Raw genomic sequence first — 21,018 nt, 5'->3', positions numbered from 1 at the left:
AAGAGAACGAGGGATAGGTGGGTGAAAATGTAAGATATATTCACCAATTGTATTGGTCATGGAGAAAACTAATTACTAATAGTTCATTGTGTTTTTTTACTCTAAAAGTGAATTGAAACTTTTATTAGTGGACGAACTAAAATGAAAAACAACTCTTAATCCGAACAGAGGGAACAATTTATAAGAGTAAAGTTATTAGATAAACATTCATATTGGCTAGCGTTTAAGCACTATTAGTTTTTCTAATCGTGGTGGTGCATGGTAGTGAAGCAAAGCGCCGAAACTAGGGGTTCAAGCCAACCAAAAATCGTTTATTCTACCAAAGCACTACGATGGACCGAAATGATTGGGTTATGATTTCACACCCTTAACTCGGTCTCAAATGTATATATATTTGTACACGTCCCAAATCCAATTAACAGTGATTCTTATACTAATACTTATATTAGTACTCATTCTCGTCTAAACTCAAACTACTCGTACCTGTTTTGATTTGAAGAGACGTAAGTTGATATAATTATTGGTTTTCATCGCAATAGAAACTTGAATAATATTCCCTCCGTCCCATCTAGTCTTCTCTACACTATTCCCTCTCTTACATTTCTCTCCCACCACTTTAACTATTAAATACGTATACTTTTCCTAAAATGAGTGCTTATGTAGCGTATAGCGAGATTGAGTGAATACGAGTATAAAGTAAACTTAAATAAATGCTCAATGGTGTAAATGCAGAACATATATAGTATGGTAGCCTATTTATATAGGTTTTGTAAGAACTATCGGCCCAATTATTTAATGGTAGCCAATTATCTGAATCCAACTCTGATGCCCTATAAACCATAACAAAATACTCCATTTGTCATCATAAAATAGATTAAATTTATCATTTTGGATCGTCCTCCAAAATTATACCAGGTTTAAATATAAATTTTTTTTAAAAAGTAATAATCCCACACATCATTTATAATGCGTGACCCATAATCCACTAACACTCATTCCATTACCTTTTCCTACTCTCTCATTTATATTTCTTTAGGACATAGGGAGTATAAAGAATAGAAGTCTCATTTTATATGTGTTATTCACTGAATGGAATGTCATAAAAAATTAACATGTGATTAAATAACATAAATAAATAAAAAATACTTGGAGAATTACGATAAATAATTAAGAAAAAAATAGTGATTTCCATATGTTGTAAATATACCATAATTTTATGTTTATCGTAATAACACATGTGTAGGATGTGTTATTATGAATATTACATTTTTTAAGAATGTGATAATATTCATAAATGTTTATCTACATTTATAACGAATTTAGCTGAAGTGGAAAAAAATGTATTTTCACATCTCATTCAAATAAATATGTCTAACATATATTTTCATGACATATCTACATATAATAGAAAAATGTTCAAACAAAAATAATTTTCACCAAGAATTTCACGTTCCTGCGTGATGTTAGCGACACATAACAATACAGCATTGCCCCAAAGCCCAAACCTTTATTTCATATCTGGAATGGAGATAAATGGGCTCAATTTTATTGGGCTTGGACGAGTGGGTTTACATAAACAATTTATTTGCATTGACTTTTTTAAAACTTATTTGGCAATTATTAGCTGAGAGTCATTGAAGTAGTGTACTAAAATCTTGTTCACTATATTAAAGTAATTACTGTATAAAAGTTAATATCAAAATTTATGAGTTGTGGTACTTGTATATTGATCAATTCAGACTCTCTCCATAAATGTCCCAGAGCCTCATTACTGGGTAATTCAGAGTGGGAACTCTTTTTCTGTATATCTGAACTTGATCCATAATAATTTCCTTCCATATACATCTGACAGAACCAGCTTTGAAGTGTTTCAGTTGGCCTTGTCTGTATTTTTTCACGATTCTACGCTTTGTCTCACTTTTTTTTATGAGCATTTTGCAAACTAAATCACCGTGTTTTCGACCGACCCTAATGAAAAATTAGACCCTCCCGGTAATTCGGGGCTTTGCATGAGTGGAAGATCCAACACATACAAATCAGTTAATTTTTCATTTTGGACTTTAAACCTAGCTGTGCAAATAGAATGCTACTACTATAAGATCTGCTTATTTTTATACGTTTCAGTAATAAAGTAAAGTCACACATTTTATTTATTTAATATATCATGCATGTTGTTGATGCACGCATACTATATGTATGACATAATAAAATAAAAAAAAGAGAGGAAATTCAATGGAGATGCCAATCTCACTCACAACTCATCTCATCCTCAACATTTTTCTGCGAAAATAATTATCCATCCATATCCAAAACTAAATGAGTTGATGCAATTAATAAAAATTGATTGATTGATTGATTGATTTATACTCCTCATAGGATGAAAGGCAATAAAGTCCAAAACTCTAATAACTCTCTTAAATTCATTCATCGTTGAAAATCAACATCAATAAATGAGATCGGCGACGTCAGCATACCCTGAAATGGCGTCCATACGCCTCCTCCTGCTGCTGCTGCTGCTGGAGGAGCAGATCCTTCTGCCGCCGCAGCTCCAGAACCTTCCGGTGAGAGTTCGAGTGCTGAGTCAGCACGAACGTCGGGCTCGCCGCCGGCCTGTACTCCGGCACCAGCCTCCCCGACTTGTACCTCACGCCGCAGGCGTTGCACAGCGTCTTCGGCCCCATCGGTCCCGTCCTCCACTGTGGCGTCTTCTCCGACGCGCAGTGCGTGCACCTACGCGCCACCTCCGCACTCTCCCCCTGATTCACGCCGTTCGCCGCCCGCGATCGCTTGCTCCGACCGCGGCCGTGGAAGTCGACGGATGCGGTCGCGATCTCACTCGCCGGAAAATCGGTGAAGGAATCGTCCATGTATGTCGACAGCCACTCCAGCTCCGCCGCCTCCTCCGTCTACACGAAAAAATCAAAATTAATTCCTAATTTGAGAAGGTACAACTGTTACAGCATGCAGTACCACACAATTAAACCCTAGGTGGGTAGAGAACTTACAGGAACGCGGAAAATGTCGGTGAAATCGGTGGAGTAGTTAGTAGGAATATTGGATGAGTCCTCAAATTCCGCGGCGGAGGAGGATGAAGGATGGTGGAGGAGGAAATCGGCCGTGGCGGCGGAGGAGGAAGAGAGAAACTCATCGTTTGGTAAGTCGAGGAGATCGTCTACGGAGAGTGCAGCGTAGGCATCCATGCGGCCTTGAGAGTAGAGAGAGAAAGGATGAGAGATGTGTGAAGAAGCAGAAAGCAAGGTATAAATGATGGCAAGTAAGGGGGCAACGGAACGTGGGCAAAGTCAATCGTTCCATGTTATGAGGATTGGGGCAAAACTGCACAATCAGTTCAGTTCGGTTACCAATATACTGTTCGGCGATTAGGGACCGATATGCTGTTCAGTGATCTGACGAACTGCAATCATGCTCGGTGATTGGTCGAGTTTGTAGTCGTGCTCAGGGATTAACCGAGCTCAATGTTCGGTGTTGAGCTCGGTGCTCAGTGCTCGGTGTTGGTGCTCGGTGTTGGCCGAACTTAATCGGTGTTGGTGCTCGGTGTTGGCCGAACTTAAACGAGTTCGGAGTTGACAGTTGTTATTAACTGATGCACGTCGTCGGATGCGACTAGTTAGTTAGCTTTAAATGAAAGCCGTTAGGTTTGAACTAGTTGTTAGATAAGTGTTAGTTAAATAGAGCCGAGCTGTGGAAAAAGAAGAAGAATTTTTCATCCAAGAGTTTTGTAATCTTCCACACAAATAAAACACAAGATTTCCATTGACTCTCCAAGAATTGTTTTTTTGCTTATTCATTTTCATATCAAGTATTCGTTCTTCTCGTTCCGGAATCGATCTCGTTGTGATAACAAGATTGAGTCGCGTATCTGATAGCATCACAAATTGGCGCCGTCTGTGGGAATCGAAGAAGGACGACGAATTCAACAATGTCTACCGCAAAGTTCGACGTTGAGAAATTCACCGGCGAAAATGATTTCGGCCTGTGGAGATTGAAGATGAGAGCTGTTCTGATGCAGCAAGGCGTCTGGGATTATGTGAAATCCAAGACGGACAAGAAAGAGATTCAAGGGATGGATGCGGCGAAATGTCAAGAACTGGAATACAAGGCGTATAGCTCGATTGTCTTGTGCCTCAGCGATAGAGTCTTGAGGGAGGTTCAGAAAGAGGATGATGCCGCGGGAGTGTGGGAGAAATTGGAGAAAATATATATGGAGAAGTCAATCTCCAATAGGTTGCATCTCAAGCAAAGATTGTTCAACTTTAGATTTTCTGACTCCAAGAATCTGGCGGATCAGCTGGAAGATTTTCGAAAGTATATAGATGATCTTGAGGGTGTGGATGATCCCATGAAAGATGAGGATAAAGCTTTGATGTTATTGAATGCTCTGCCTCAGAGTTTTGAGCAATTCAAAGACTCAATACTTCTTGGAAGGGATTCGAAAGTGACTTTGGAGGAGGTATTTTCTGCATTAAAGCTGAAGGCAATGCAGAAATGTGTCAGCAAGCCAATCGATCAAGCTGCTGAAAGCCTCAATGTGAAGGCAACTTCAAAGAAACAATTCAAATTCAAGAAACCCCCATCTGACAAGTGGAAGCCAAGATCATCTAAGGAAGGAGATCAAAAGGAATCTAGAAGCTGCTTCTGGTGTAAGAAACCAGGACACATCAAGCAAAATTGTTTTGCTTGGAAGAAAAAGCAATCTGAAAATCACAAAGGAGATGGTACAGCAGCTATCACTGAGGAAATTGAAGAGGCAAGAGCTCTCAATGTGGTGGAGGATAGCCCATTATCAAGGCTATGGATCATGGACTCAGGCTGCAGTTTCCATATGTCCTCCAATCTCGACTGGTTCCAAGATTTAAAGGAATCTGAAGGCTCGGTGTTGCTGGGAGATGACCATGTGTGTGATGTAAGGGGTGTTGGGAGCATATGTTTGAGGATGGACAATGGAATTTTCAGAACTCTCACTGATGTGAGATACATCCCATCCATTAAAAGGAATCTTATATCCTTGGGTCTTCTTGAGAAGAATGGCTACGAATTGACTCTCTTTGGTGGAGAGATGCTTGTCAAAAAGGATGGCCAAATGATCATGAAGGCTGTCAGAAACAATGTGCTCTATTATCTGAAAGCTGAGGCAGTTGCTGGAACAGCTAACAACACACAAAAGACCATCAATTGGCATGCTAGGCTGGGCCATGTGGGGGACACTGGGCTGATGCAGCTGGTAAAGCAAGGCATTATTCAGATGGCTGATTCAGAGATACAAAGAGCCATTGGATCGTGTGAAGAATGCATTCTTGGCAAAAACAAGAAGCTGCCATATGGAGTGGGCAAACATAACTCAACACAACCTCTCCAATATGTTCACAGTGACATATGGGGCCCTGCACCAGTAAATAGCATTGGAGGAGGCAGGTATTTCTTATCATTTGTTGATGATTTTTCAAGAAAGGTTTGGATAATGATCATGAAAGAAAAGTCGGAGACCTTCAAGAAATTTCAGGAGTGGTGTACTGCAGTTGAGCTAGAAAAGGGGAAGCCTTTGAGATGCCTAAGAACTGACAATGGGCTGGAATTTTTGTCCCATGAGTTTGATGAGTTTTGCAAGAGAAAAGGAATTAAAAGGCATAGAACGGTGCCTCACAACCCACAACAAAATGGGGTCGCCGAGAGAATAAATAGAACCATTCTTGAAAGGGTAAGATGCATGTTGATAGCATCTGGGATGTCAAAACCATTTTGGGCAGAAGCAGCCTCCACAGCTGTTGTTTTAATCAACAAATGCCCCTCTGCTGCCATTGAAAATCAGACTCCGGATAGTAGATGGTATGGATCTTATGGAGACTATTCAAAATTAAGACCATTTGGGTGTAGAGCATATGCTCACATCAAACAAGGAAAGCTGGAACCAAGGGCTCTCAGATGTGTGATGATAGGCTATCAGGTTGGAGTTAAAGGTTACAGATTATGGTGCTGTGAGGAAGGGAATAAGAAGGTTGTCATCAGTAGGGATGTTATTTTCAGGGAATCTGAAATGCCTTTCTTCATGAAGCAAGTTCAGACTGTTGAGTTTGAGGTGGAGGGTCAGAGGGAATCCTCATCTGATGCTGTAAGAAGTCCACCAGATACTGTGAGAAATTCACAAGAAACCAGTGTTGGTGGATCCTCTGAACATGAAAGTAACATCAAGACTCCACAGAGACTGGTTGCAAGAGACAGAACCAGAAGAAGGATCAAGCTCCCTTCCAGATTTCAGGATTTTGATATGATGCACTATGCACTGGCCATAGCTGAGGAGATGGACTATCATGAGCCTTCAAATTACAAGGAAGCAATAAGGAGTCCGGAGAAGGATCAGTGGCTATTAGCCATGCAGGAGGAGATTGATAGCTTGTACAAAAATCACACATGGATTTTGGTGTTGAGGCCAACTGATCAGAAAACAGTTGGTTGTAAATGGATTTTTAAGAAGAAAATTGAGGCCTTCAACAACAATCAAATCAGATTTAAAGCCAGGTTGGTGGCCAAAGGCTTTACACAAAAGGAGGGAGTAGATTATAATGAAATATTCTCCCCTGTGGTAAAGCATAGCTCCATCAGGATTCTACTTGCCATTGTTGCTCAGAGAAATTGGGAATTGCAGCAACTCGATGTCAAAACAGCCTTTCTTCATGGAGAGCTCGAAGAGAAAATTTACATGGAGCAGCCTCCTGGTTTTGTCCAACCAGGAAATGAAGGAAAGGTGTGTTTGCTGAAAAGAAGCTTGTATGGTCTAAAACAAAGTTCAAGACAGTGGTATCTCAGGTTCAATGAGTTCATGCATAAGATCGGTTTTGAGAAGTCTTTGTATGATCATTGTGTCTTCATCAAGAGAAGAGGTGGAGTTGCTGTGGCATATCTACTATTGTATGTAGATGATATGCTGATCTCTGCAGAGCATAAGGAAGAGGTGGAGTTAGTGAAAGGTGATCTGAAATCTGAATTTGATATGAAGGATCTTGGAGATGCAAAGAAGATCCTTGGAATGGAGATCATAAGGGATAGAGACAAGAAAAGGATATGGCTAACTCAGAAAGATTACATCAGGAATGTGATCAAGAAATTTCAGATGGATAAAAGCAAACCAGTGAGTGTGCCCCTGAGCCAGCAGTTTAAGCTCAGTGTAAATCAGTGCCCTAAAGATGATAGTCAGAGAAGAGAGATGGATAAAATCCCATATGCAAACATAGTGGGAAGCATCATGTACACCATGGTGTGTACAAGGCCAGACATCAGCCAAGCCATAAGTATTGTGAGCAGATACATGGCAGATCCAGGTATGGAGCATTGGCATGCTTTAAAATGGATACTAAGGTATCTGAATGGTACTCAGGATTATGGCATACTGTTTGATGGAAGTAAGAATTTTGATGCACAGCCTCTATTGGGATATTGTGATTCTGATTTTGCTACTAACATTGACACAAGGAAGTCCCAATCCGGCTATGTTTTCTGCATGTATGGAGCTGCTGTAAGTTGGAAGTCGAGTTTGCAATCTGTGGTGGCACTCTCAACAACTGAGGCAGAATATATTTCCATGGCTGAGGCCGTAAAGGAGAGCATGTGGCTGAAAGGAATCTGCTCGGATTTTGGAGTTGATCAAGGAGCTGTGACTGTATTATGTGATTCAAATAGTGCCATATGTTTGTCAAAACATCAGACATTCCATGAGAGGAGCAAGCATGTGGATGTTAAGCTTCATTTTGTGAGGGATGAAGTTGAAATGGGCTCAGTGAAGATTGAAAAGGTAGCTACTGAGCACAATGCAGCTGATATGCTAACAAAGGTGTTGCCCGGACTTAAGTTGAAGTATTGCATGGATTTGGTGAATCTGATTCAGCTGGAGTGATTGTGGAAGATGGATGAAATCTATGGATTGTCCAGTTATGTCCCAAGGTGGAGATTTGTTATGAGGATTGGGGCAAAACTGCACAATCAGTTCAGTTCGGTTACCAATATACTGTTCGGCGATTAGGGACCGATATGCTGTTCAGTGATCTGACGAACTGCAATCATGCTCGGTGATTGGTCGAGTTTGTAGTCGTGCTCAGGGATTAACCGAGCTCAATGTTCGGTGTTGAGCTCGGTGCTCAGTGCTCGGTGTTGGTGTTCGGTGTTGGCCGAACTTAAACGTGTTCGGTGTTGGCCGAACTTAAACGAGTTCGGAGTTGACAGTTGTTATTAACTGATGCACGTCGTCGGATGCGACTAGTTAGTTAGCTTTAAATGAAAGCCGTTAGGTTTGAACTAGTTGTTAGATAAGTGTTAGTTAAATAGAGCCGAGCTGTGGAAAAAGAAGAAGAATTTTTCATCCAAGAGTTTTGTAATCTTCCACACAAATAAAACACAAGATTTCCATTGACTCTCCAAGAATTGTTTTTTTGCTTATTCATTTTCATATCAAGTATTCGTTCTTCTCGTTCCGGAATCGATCTCGTTGTGATAACAAGATTGAGTCGCGTATCTGATAGCATCACATTCCATGCACTCTCTCTCATTTCCTATATCTATATTACTATAATAATTATTATCACTGATTATTATATTTGGTATTGCTAGGATACATATATATGCTAATTATAGATGTTGGTAGGTAGTAAATGTGAGAATTCTGCATGCTACATATATTCATCATAATTACCAAAAAACATATTTCAAAATGAGCGATATTCATATAAGCATATGCTATCAAGTGTAAACTCTTAATATGCCTATACATAAAAAAAATAAAAACTGAAAATCCTACTTTGAATGCTGTTTGTTTAATTACCAGGCTCATTCCCCATTAATGGGATTGCATATTAAATTTGTAATGGTTGTATTTATTTCATTATACTTTACTAGGAGTAATATATACTCCTATATAGTGAAATTATTAGCGGTACACCATGGAACACAAACCCATCCTTAGACAAATGTGAGTATTTGAGTGTTGTAAATAGTACTCTTGAAAAGAATATTTTTCTCAAGAAATTAGAGATCATATATGTGTGATTTTTCACAAAATTTAAGTACTATTCAATACATATTATCTCTGAGATATAGGTCATGAACTGATGACTAATTATAAGAATAATGTATGTCAATCCATCATATATTCTGATTGAAAAGGTCTTATACGTGTGATTTTTCACAAAATATTACAGTACTATTTAGTAAATATTATCTTCAGATATAGGTTATGAATTGATATTTAATTATATAAGAATAATACTATATGTCGCACTCCATCATCCATATATGATTGATGGAAATATATATGGAGAATAGCTTCGAGCTTATTGAATTATATTGTCCTTCAAATACTTATTGCAATTGCAATAACCCAAAACCAATTATGGCTAGTATGGTTTTGAGTCATACATATATATATATATAGTAGTAATATAGTATATACTCCTACTAGATGGTATTCATTAAAACAGTTACTACTATTCAATGTATATGCTGAGTCTCATATTGGATATTTACAGAAAACACTTTATTGGATCTAGCATGTCATCGAACGAAGTGTCAACAGTCTCGACATTTGGCTAATTAAGTGTGTAATGTATGAACAATACAAGATTGGATTTATGAAGTAAAGTAAGTATATTTGGAAAAACCGATCGACAATACAAAAATCTGATTTACCACATCCGCATGGGAAAAGTGCTACGTACAAATGCAAGATTGCAATGTCTCGACAAAATTTATGGTTTGAAAATTGGAGGAAAAGATGGATAAAATAGTTGCATAAAATATAAAATAAAAAAAGGTAGGAAATTCATAAGGATGCAAGAGGTCACGTGGCGACAGCTGGAAGGGGCTGTAATTCAGTGGAATTAAAGAGGGGGCTAACCGCCCACACCGTACCATCCGCCCGCGCACACACGCACATGTTATATACATGGAGAAATTAATGATCTCACTAATAAAATTGTAGTAGTAAGGTTTTAGTAGTATTATAGTATTAAATATTAAACAAAATTAATAAAGTTTGTATAGACCAATGAGAGTGACGCTCACCGCTCACGTGTTGTAATCATGGCTGATCCCGGATTCAAAAATGAATGGAGCGGACATGACTATTTTTTGGGTTTTTGGGGCGACGTCAGAGACAAACATGGAAATTTTACATTCGGATAAGGAAAAACTAGTTGCATGAGGGGAGAGGTCGCCTGCACGTATGTAGCACAACATTTTTATACAACGATAAATCTATGAAACGGAACTCATGGGACCATCGACGAAGTAAGAAGGCAAATACAGTGCGGTGTCTATAACTAGCAGTATAATGAGCGTAAGAACGAAAGTGGAACACAAATAGGTGCATACACATGAGGTTGATGAAAACTCGAATTTAATGAAGTTTTCAGGTCCTAATGGTGCAACGCAGGGTTGGCCAATCCCACATGGATCAGCCTTATGTTAGTTTATAATATGTGCGTGCGTGTGTATGTGAGGTGCTTGTCAATGCTGGGTGACATGGAAGGAGAGATGTGGCGCCGGTGGTGGGGAGATAGATTTTTAAGTAGGAATCAGTACGGTCCGTACAATTACTTTTGAGCATATTGGTGATTGGATGGCTTCCAATTTTCCATTTACCTCCACCAACATTCAACCTCAAATGAACCTACATTTTCCAATCCTACTTTTTCATTCAATATTTTTGATAAGACAGATAGAGAAATGCATCCCTACATTTTTTTTATGCCCTTGAAGTAGAGTCACAAAAAAACAAAACAGAAAAAGATGGGTGTTAGTGAAGTGGAGTGGAAAAAGAGTACAAGTATTTATTGAAGCATGTGAGGGGATAGTGGAGTTTCTGATCCCCAAACACAATACACAGCACGTGCATGTGCGTCTTCACGTGCTCCTCATTAACTACGTACTTAATCCTCTCTACCGGTTTCATGGGGATTGTTATTTTAACCTAAAATCTCTTCTCTATTTCTTTTAAACAATCAGTCCTTATCCATGTAGCTGTAAAAATAATGTACGATCTATATTCTAGTTTATTTACCTCAACTACGATGAGTTGTTCTTCTTAATACCAACGGAAACAACCATCAATTATACTATTCTCATTCCATATTTTCTTGTGGTATAGCAAGATCCTTTTTATTGCTAATACTCACATGTCAACTTGAATCAGATCACCTCCTAAATAATTTTACCAAGGATTCTCCTCTTATCTGCTACTTCGTATGGACATTGGTTTTATCAACTAAAATTCATCAAGTTTAAAAACAATACAAGTAAAAGTTGTACTAGTAATTAAAAACATTCAACACCAACCTACCGACAATCCCGGTGTACGATGGCACAACTAAATAAGAATCACAAAATACAAGAATAGCGCTCTAAAATAATTCGACACTAGTTGAAGTACGAAGGCACAATTGTTCCACAAGCCACAAAATTTCACCCAGGCTTTAGGCGAGGGGGAGGTTCAAAATCATCAAACAAATAGCAGCAGACCAAGTAACAAAAAAAACACAACCTTCCGCTGGACTAATGATAGTTGTCAATCAAAACACCATACCGACGTCATCTTGTACCCAACTCAATCCTCGCCATTCTGACTTTCATCTTTGAAAAGTTTGATCATGTCATCAATCCGAAGGATAGTAATAGCAGCTTCAGTAGCAAACTGACCAAAAGTGGAGTTGTTTCAGTATAAATTTATGGGAGTAACAATTTAATGACGCCAAATATAGTTTGAGTTAAACATCAACGCCCTAATAGGTTGGTTGATTTAAGCTCGTGTTTGCCTCTTTACCTGAATTATTTTCACTTTGCTCATAGCAGGTTCGATGACTCCTGCCTCCAAATTGTTGCGGACGACACCCTTCACCAAGTCTAGACCCATGCTGCAGCAATCAGATACAAAACCAATCAGAGATTCACAACTAGTAGCATACACTGATAATAAAGAAGGGAAAAGTTCTTTTTAACCCATCAGAGACTGCATTACTATATCCAAAAAGGTTTGATATAGTAATGCAGAATAACAAGGTTTTAGTACCTTGATAAATGTTTCTTATCTGATTTGGTTTGCGCAGTGTGGTGGTAAGCTCGTAGTTTAGCAACTAACTCAGTTGCATCTTTAGCAGCATTTACGGCGAGAACCTGAACAGGAAGAAGTAAGCCAATAGTCAGTTCAGGAGCAAAATAAAATAAATACTAGAGTACTATCTAGTATTGGACAATGCATGTATATTAGTGAACCTTTGGTATAACCAGTAAGGATTCAGCAAACTCTGCAATCGCCAACTGCTCCCTGGATCCCAAGGTGGTAGCCAGATTCTCTAAATATACAGATAGGGCGGCCTCAACAGCACCTCCACCAGCAACTACCTACATTTTACAATCACAAGGATACCATCAAACATACTACATAATAGCAGGAACTTTTCTGTCAGATCATAACTGTTAACATGTCTAGCGAAGATGACAATCTGACAAACTTGTGTAGAAAGAAGTAGAGAAGTAATAACAATATACACCCTGGGCAAGTTAACGAGATCTCAAGGAAAGAATTACATAAAAAGAAGCCAGATTCTTGCACCTACCTCACATCTTCATGGTGTTACATCCAATCTAATATGATTTAATAAAAATCTAGTTCCTTGCATCTATCCAAATGAACTTAGATAAAACTAAGAAATTATTGCACATTGATCTTGTTATAAACAGAGTAAACTTAATATGATGGTAGTCAGATAAAAAATCAGGCTCAATCTTCTGCCACATAAAAGTACTTACTGTATTAGATTCCAGTGTTCTCTTCACAATGCATATAGCATCATGTAACGCCCTGTCCATCTCATCGAGCATGAAGTCGTTGGCACCTCTAAGTATCAAGGAAACCTGAATAGAGTAAATATTGAAGAAAGTTTATGTGTTAGCTCCTTGGGAACTACAATGGTTGTAATAAGTCTTCATCTTTAAAAAAAACCATTGTTCATTTGAAATAGGAAAAGGGAAAAAAAGAAACAAAAACAAATGCAGTAGTACTTTAATAAGAAAAAAGAGTGAAACATGTTGGTAAGGCTTGCATAACAGATCCCGGGGACATGCTTAAGCCTTAAGGACCATAATAAACAGAGCATTAAGCAAATGAAAAAAAAACATTAGACATCATGGAGCTGGCTAATCATACCGCACTTGATGTTTTGGTCCCTTTTATCATAATTACATCATCATCAGCGATACGTTCCTCCACTACTTCATCTGCATAGCCTAGAAGTGAAGAATCAAATGTTTCTTCCCCTTCCATATCAGCGAAAGTTGAGACCTGAATAGAATCAGTGGTTAGAACTGGAGTAATCTCCTCCAATGAAGACAGTCATCTTTCTGTTACATACTACAGACTGTAGTGACAATCCTTAACTTCATTTATTTTGTCTAAAACAGTTTATTGATCTTTTCACACATCCTGAAAATGATAAAATCTATATACTCCATTATGTAAAGGTTCCGCAGAACAGAGTTTGAAATTCTATTCACCTCTGCAATGAATATACATCATTTCAGTTTATTTTACAGCTAACAATGATTACCAGTCTTTTCACACAATTGTCAATTAGCAGATGACTGAAAGCTGAAAAAGGAATAATATATTTCATTATGTAAAGCTTCCCAATGTGTTTGGAAACAAATTTCTCAATTTCTGGAAATAGCTTTGGCATATGCAGCAGGAACAAGTTAGTCGTTACTTTAGTAAATACTTTACATAAGAGAGCAACAGATAAGACCTAGAGACATTAAGATATGACAAGTATTCACAACTTGAGCACACACGTATAATTAGATTTAGAAGCAAAGATGGCTGTCCTTGGAAAAAAGGAGAGTAATATGCGTGAAACTACTTTGATCAAACCAAATTATTCTCTATGTGCCCACAAGTAACCACTACTTGATTGGTTATCTTTCCCTAGTCCTTTGAGTGGCTGTACTTATTTAGTATCTATACTGATCATTTCCATCATTATCTGCAAGCTCTAATGCAACTATGCAAGTAGGAAGGCATGAGTCACATTAGAAGAGAAAAGAATATACCGCAGTAGCCCCAGTTGCCTTAGCAACATGGCGCAGGTCTTCCTTGCGAACACGTCTGACAGCTATGGCACCAGCCTCCACAAAGTACTGAAATAGCAGTGAGATAGTAATGTTTACAGGATCAATAATTAGCACACATTTATTAAAGATCAATTCGAAAGTGTAACACTATTTTCCAGTCTGCTTAACAAATCTCATTGTATTGGATTACTAATAATGAAGTGACATTGACCACCAATTATTAATACTAGTAGCCAATGTTATCAATCTCGTATGGCGGCTTATGGTGGTTTGCCTAAAAACCGCCACAGGGATATGGCGTATTAGTATGGCGGATATGGCAGCCAATAATTAAATAACTAAAATAATACTCATATATTTATATATAAATCAAAATTTAGAAAATAATAAAAATATAACATCTAAAACTCTTAAAACAATTAATAAAGCATAAAATACAACCCTAACCTACATCTTTCTTGCATAATGCCCCATTCCTAAATGCAGTACACACGCAATGTTGTCATATGGCGGTGCTATGGCGTTTCCACCACCGAACGCCATGCCATAGCGCCATGGCACCGCCATATCCGTTATTCGATAACATTGCTAGTAGCTAGCATATTGCAGATTCTTGAGAAAGCATGAGTAACAAGGAATGTAAAACATTCACAGAGAGATAAATTAAGCTACTGATTAGTAAGTCCTTCACTTTAGGCAGGTTTAAATAAATCCAAATCAACTTTCAGGGAAATGCTTGCCTTAAGTGCCATGTCATCGATTCCTTTGGTAGTCAAAATAACATTTGCTCCTGCGTTAAGAAGCTTCTCAATACGTTCTTTTGTCATGTCAGCTTCTCTGCAAGACAAAAGTTGCATTCATAAACTCTGTTGTATGGCAGAGCTCAATAAGATTGCTACTTGGATGATTGTACATCAAACCGAGATGCAGCCTCAAAAAGTACAAACTTTAAGTAAACACAGAAGCAATCCTGTTCAATTTCTAAAAGTTCTAAGAAACCATCTGTTTACGCAGCATAACAGATTCTGTTTTACTTAAAGATGTCCACATGCATGTTTAAAAAGCAATCCAATATACGAAACACAATCCACCATTCTAAGAGCTGATAGGTACTGAAAATTTACTCACCTCTGACGAATCTTTTCCAATTCCCGGGGGTCAGTGACCAAAACTTGGACTCCCATTTGCATTTTTGTTTTTTGAAGATTAAGATCAAGGCAAGCAATTTTGGCAGGGGCTACTCTCAGGGGCATACCCTGTGCAGCACGGCCAGTGTTGAGAGCATATCCTTTCAATAGATAGCTATCTCTGGCACTTTTCCCATGGGCTTTAAGAATATTGATTCCCTGATTAACATAGAGATCATTAGAACTCCCATTGTCTAGATGAAAGGTGAAGGTTACTGGAGAATCTTTCTTTTCAGCTTATCTTAGTGAAGATAGTACTGAAAAATGAACTATAGCCAACCAATTCCCAGAACAAAAAATGCTCACATCCAAGATCAAAATTCTATGGGAACAGGCATAATAAGATAATTAATAAGCTATCTATAGGAGAGAATGACACGAACAAAAAACAATGAATGCTAAACTATACACAACCAACCTTGATTGGGTATCTAACTTCACCTCTTGCATTTGTCATCTTTACTGATTGTACAGCATCAACAACCTACACATCAATAGTGATAATTTAAGATAAAGTATGACTAGAGACGAGGGAAAGAAGAAATTCATATAAAAAAGTAAACAAGTATGAAGTATAGACATAGATGTCAAGGCAATCAGGAGAATAAAATGAATACACTCGTGGGACAACATACTAATAAGGTGAAATCAACTTCCACAAGGAGACAGAGAAATATTATGCAAAGAAATGGGAGGGGAGCAGCCCCTATGGTTACAGTGAGAGAACAACCAAGTTTTTACAAAAAACTAGCAAGTAAAGATATGCAGTATGCAGGCGGCAATGGTATGAAGCAACATTAAATTCAGTCATCTGCTTACCAGACTTGCAAAGAAGTCACTATCACCACCAATCAACTTTGAGGACATGCAGGTCTTGGCACTGTTTATAAGAGAATCTTTACCAAGTTTTTCAACCTATACATTTTACAAAAGTATCAGTTCAAAGCATCAATAGATTACATCCCATTAACAACATGCAATAGGACTATAGCAGCACATCATAATATTACCAAAACTATATAGATTCCAACATCAGTTGAAAGTTGAAACAGGTCATAACTTTGCATCGAAGAACAAAAGCTTTTGTGCATCTACCCACAAAGATACTAGGGGACAATACTAATGAAATGTGTACCATCCCAAGATCAAAGCAAAATCATATCTTAATAAGCTCCGGTAGGATAGACATTTTCATAGTTATTCATGCACAAAAACAAATAACATAAAATGACAAGAATTATACCTTTACAGCCAGTTTATCGTCCACATATTTGCATGCTTCCCTCATAGCCAGCTGACAATATATAGTACATATAAACATAAAAAGGACTTTACAATAAGTTTATAAAAAGAAAATCCAGGGGAAAAATAAGAAAGATAAGATGTAGAATTGAGAAGCGCACCCTGTAACCACTAATTATTGATGTTGGGTGGATCTTATTTCTCACTAAATCATTGGCTTTCTGTGGAAAGAAATTTCAGATAAGTATAATCCCAGAGAAAAAGTAACTCTAAAAAGCAAAATACTCTCTTCAATACTACCTTAAGCAATTCTGCAGCTATGATGACTACGGAAGTTGTCCCATCTCCAACTTCTCTGTCTTGTAATTCTGCCAACTCAACAAGCACCTACGATTATGAAGGCATGGCATGTATGACCTAATTAGTAAAATAAAAATAGTGAAAATACAGAGAAAAGAAATAAAAAAGTTTGGTATTCACCTTGGCAGCAGGATGCTCAACTTCAAGCATCTTTAGTATTGTGGCACCATCATTAGTGATTGTTACGTCGCCGATATCATCTACAAGCATCTGGAAACCAAATAGCGAGGAGGGTAGAAAAACCATCAGATTCCAAAGATCAACTCAGTAGTAAATCATCATTATGACCTACATACTAAGAGTAAGAGGTAAACAAAAATAATCTAAAATCAAACAAGGGGCTATGAGAAGCAGAGTATAGTATATCTCAGCATTCCCACTACAGAGTACAGACACGCACAAACAAAATCACAGCATTGGAGCAAGAAGAATAACATATAACGTATAGCGGTTACTTTTCTTATAAGCTACTACTGAGTTTCCACTTCTCCCATTCATGGTCAAAGAAAATAAAACAGGAAATAGAAAGGAAATTTTATTGGCATAAAAGAGAAGTACATCTTATAGAAACACATCTCTCCAGTACGATGAAATCACCTGGATACTAGAGAAAGTTCAAGTTATTTTTTCCGGGTGGTCTGTATATACTTCAAACTCCATATAAGGTTTAGTATGTTTTAGAAGTAAGACATTTTCGCGCACAATGTACCCACAGTTTTAGCCCATATATGTTATGATATGGAGCTAATTTGTTATGGCTACATACAAGCAGTAACCTTACTTTGCTTTAAAATACAAGGAATTTGCTACATAATACTCCATCCATCTCATTTCAATAGGTCATCTTAGCTTATCTGGACATTCATTTCAATTGGCCAAGGATAGGCACACTTGTTATACAAACATGCTTAGAATGAGAACATGCACCTCCATTTGGTACAAACCAAAAAACCTTGCCAAACACTTGAAATAAGATTCGTTGTTACTTGGTAACATCCCACAACAAATAAATTCTTGACAATCTTACTCTGCATGACATTCTGAAATAACAAACTAACTGTGGTAGCCAAATAAAGTAACTATAGTGCTAACTGCTAATTCCAAGATGCAGAGCATTTAATGACTAATATGCTCGGAGAAAGTATCTAGGAACTGAGAATAATATCTACAGAGAGTAACACCTTCTGAACCTCAAAATAATGATGACTACTGATACATGTATGATGTATACTCTCAAGCTGATGTTAATTTTGGAAAAGCTGAAACACAAATTTTCAGCAGCTTTACATGATTTTAATGAGAATATTACAGGAGCTAGGTAGCATAGTTTTCAAAGATGGATCATGCCTCATGAAACAGCTAGTTGGATAGACAAGGTGATGAAAGTCTGCAAGACCTAAAACTGTCTCTCCGTAAATTAGATCTTTATTTGTTTGCAGTGGAATATTGCTCACAGTACCCATATAGAGTGAAGACGCAACACCACAGATATAATATGTAGATTTCAGCAGGAAAATAGGCTTAAATATGTGGATTTAGTTTAGGTTCAGCATATACCACTAGAGCCCCATACAGAATTGCAGAATACTCAACTAGATGGATTTTACTATAGAAACTAATCGATGAAAATCCTCATGTTTTGAATATACAGAACAACAGTTCCCTAAGCTAGAAGAATTACTTGGTGTATGTATTACTACATGCTAACTGAATTTTGGAATGAAAAAAAGGCAATTCCCACATGAAATCATCTGTGTGCCAGTGTGCCTTCTCCCTAGTTTAAATGCAATCTACTTATTGGAACATATAGGACACCGCCATTAATATATAGTGCAGCTTTAAGCTACAAATCCGTCGTAGCAGTACAGATCCAAGCCTAATCCTAATTAATCTCCATAGTGGAGCTGTATATTCTCATGAAACTAATTTCACACCAAAACGAATCCACTTCAAATACGAGAAACACCACGTACCTTGTCGAGGCCAACGGGACCAAGCGACGACTTGACAATATTCGCAATTGCTTGACACGCCATAACTGCTCATATTTCCAACAAAATAAAAAAGGGACGGAAATGAAGATGTTACCACCCGCGCGCTATTTTCAAATGAAAATACACAAGTACAAAAAAAATGCAAAACTATAGTTGAATGAAGCGCTCCTTACCATTTTGGGTTCGAACGTCCTGGCCAGATTGCCGGTCGCCGGAAATATCAGGAGTCGACGACGAAATAGCCATTAAAAATAATTAACACAAACAATGAGAAAACCCTAGATCGGATCGGGTGAGGAGAGAGAGCTGGAAGAGCGGGAGTAAGGCTGAGCTGCTCTAGCTTCTCTCTGGAGAGTTCGAGTGTGGAGTGACCTCAGTTCGTTTGGGAGGGTTTCGGAGAATGTTTTTCAAAGAATACGACGTCGTGTACGACTTGGGCGGCGGTTTAGGTAATGGGTAACTTGGGCTGGGCTTTGATTCTTTTTTAACCCAACCTACACAAAGCCCATATCAGATCTTACATTTGTTTTTACTACTCCTTAGAATGTTCATTAAAGAATTTTTTTTTATTTAAAAACTTTTTTTATTTTACTTTACGTTTTTTCTTTCTGTAATGTTTGATTTGCGATTATAATCTTATAAAACAAAATAATATTTTGTATTCGAAATTAACAAGATTAACTTATAAGTTATTTTTTTTAATTACTACTCCTATGTGCAAATTTTTAAAGAACGATGTAGTTTTTTACTTGTTCAATATTTACCGATATAAAAGGGGAGCACTACACTCCCTATACACTTATATAGTTATAACATCCTAGTGATATGAACCGTTAGATATACAGATATGGGGTTGTGATTTCATCAACTGGGATTGCATTTTTATAGGATTTTCATTGCATTAAAGGGTAAATTAGTCAATTCGTGTATTTAACCCACTCTTCTAATTTGAGGCGCGAGATTTCAGGGATCATTCAATTACACGATCCATTGCTCATTCAACTTATTTCAAACCTTTCCACTCTCTTTCCAATTAATTCAACTTCTCAATTCCGCCACGTTCACTTCCAAAAACCTCCAAAAACACAGTCTCAATTCAAAACCCTAACCCAATCCCGCCGCTCACCACAGTTCCGGCGACAACAAAGTCCAGCAATTTCATCAAATAGCGTAAACCGCTTCCATCAACCGATCACCAATTCGATAAATGTCTAAAAGACGAAAAATTTCAAACACCACAGAGCCTGACTTAAAGAATCTTCACGAATTGGTAATTTCATGCGTGTCCCGGTTCTTGTTTTGTGAAGTTCTGTTTGCTGATTCAATTGCTTAATCTGTTTAATTTCTTTTTTTTGTGTATTTAGATGTTCTTCATTATGTCAATTTGGTGTGGTGTATTTGCTTAGCGTTGTATTCCTTTTGCTTATTGCGACTGATTTGTTGCTTAATTCTTTTTTTGTTTGCTTAATTTCATGATAAATATGCTTTCTGTTAGATGATATTTGTGTGTTGAAACGTTTTGCTTAAGCTATTCGAAATGTTGCTTTTTTCCTGTAAAAAAAATTGCTTGCTTTGTGTTTAACTATGCTTAAATTTGTGTTTTGAAACGTTTTGCTCAAGCTATTTGAAATGTTGCTTTTTCTGTAAAAAATTGCTTACTTTGTGTTTAACTATGCTTAAATGTGATTATTTTTTTTTGTTTGCTTAATTTCGTGATAAATGTGCTTATTGTTGTGTGTATAAAAAATTTCTTATGATATTCGAAATCTAGCTTTTTTTGTACAAAAGATTGCTTATTTGCGCTAAACTGTGCTTATTTTGGATACGATAATTAGCCTTTTCCTCACTATGTACAGTATTTAATTTGTTGGACATTTTGCTTATTTTGTTCGGGAACATGCTTAATTTCATGTTAAATATGCTTATGTTTGTTTGATATTTTGTATATTGAAAATTTTTGATTGTGCAATTCGAAATGTTGTTTTTTCTGGACAAAAGATTGCTTACTTTGTGCTTACCTATGCTTAATTTGGCTACAAAAAGTTTTGCTTAAGCTATTCGAAATGTTGCTTACTTATTGAGATACTTTGCTTACTATCCTGGTCTGAATC

At 37.5% G+C, this 21,018-nt stretch overlaps 2 protein-coding genes across 2 annotated transcripts; both read right to left on the bottom strand.

The window, feature by feature from the left end:
- Positions 1–2,330: 2,330 nt before the first annotated feature.
- Positions 2,331–3,389, bottom strand: LOC121797898 (GATA transcription factor 4-like). Its single transcript, XM_042196668.1, has 2 exons — positions 3,006–3,389; positions 2,331–2,906 (listed from the first exon to the last, which is right to left on the bottom strand). The coding sequence occupies exons 1-2, from the start codon at positions 3,198–3,200 to the stop codon at positions 2,466–2,468; spliced, it is 636 nt and encodes a 211-aa protein (XP_042052602.1). The 5' UTR covers positions 3,201–3,389; the 3' UTR covers positions 2,331–2,465.
- Positions 3,390–11,257: 7,868 nt separating this feature from the next.
- On the bottom strand, positions 11,258–19,307 carry LOC121794211 (T-complex protein 1 subunit alpha-like). Its single transcript, XM_042192285.1, has 17 exons — positions 19,081–19,307; positions 18,887–18,951; positions 17,034–17,123; positions 16,854–16,940; positions 16,715–16,774; positions 16,555–16,605; positions 16,131–16,226; positions 15,730–15,795; positions 15,253–15,470; positions 14,865–14,961; positions 14,104–14,190; positions 13,205–13,339; positions 12,808–12,912; positions 12,271–12,399; positions 12,068–12,171; positions 11,822–11,912; positions 11,258–11,692 (listed from the first exon to the last, which is right to left on the bottom strand). The coding sequence occupies exons 1-17, from the start codon at positions 19,151–19,153 to the stop codon at positions 11,606–11,608; spliced, it is 1,641 nt and encodes a 546-aa protein (XP_042048219.1). The 5' UTR covers positions 19,154–19,307; the 3' UTR covers positions 11,258–11,605.
- Between the last annotated feature and the right edge of the window lie 1,711 nt (positions 19,308–21,018).

Source organism: Salvia splendens, chromosome 1, assembly GCF_004379255.2.
Source record: "Salvia splendens isolate huo1 chromosome 1, SspV2, whole genome shotgun sequence".
Taxonomy (NCBI): Eukaryota; Viridiplantae; Streptophyta; class Magnoliopsida; order Lamiales; family Lamiaceae; genus Salvia; species Salvia splendens.
This window is presented reverse-complemented; position numbering and strand designations above follow the sequence as displayed.

Bases quoted from the DNA above. Each gene is read 5' to 3' on its own strand.
- LOC121797898 (XM_042196668.1), bottom strand. From the start codon at position 3,200: ATGGATGCCTACGCTGCACTCTCCGTAGACGATCTCCTCGACTTACCA. The intron at 2,907-3,005 runs GTAAGTTCTCTA...TTTTTCGTGTAG, and splicing joins CCGACATTTTCCGCGTTCCT to ACGGAGGAGGCGGCGGAGCT.
- LOC121794211 (XM_042192285.1), bottom strand. From the start codon at position 19,153: ATGGCTATTTCGTCGTCGACTCCTGATATTTCCGGCGACCGGCAATCT. The intron at 17,124-18,886 runs GTACGTGGTGTT...TTTGGTTTCCAG, and splicing joins GTCCCGTTGGCCTCGACAAG to ATGCTTGTAGATGATATCGG. The intron at 11,693-11,821 runs GTAAAGAGGCAA...ACTTTTGGTCAG, and splicing joins GCAAAGTGAAAATAATTCAG to TTTGCTACTGAAGCTGCTAT.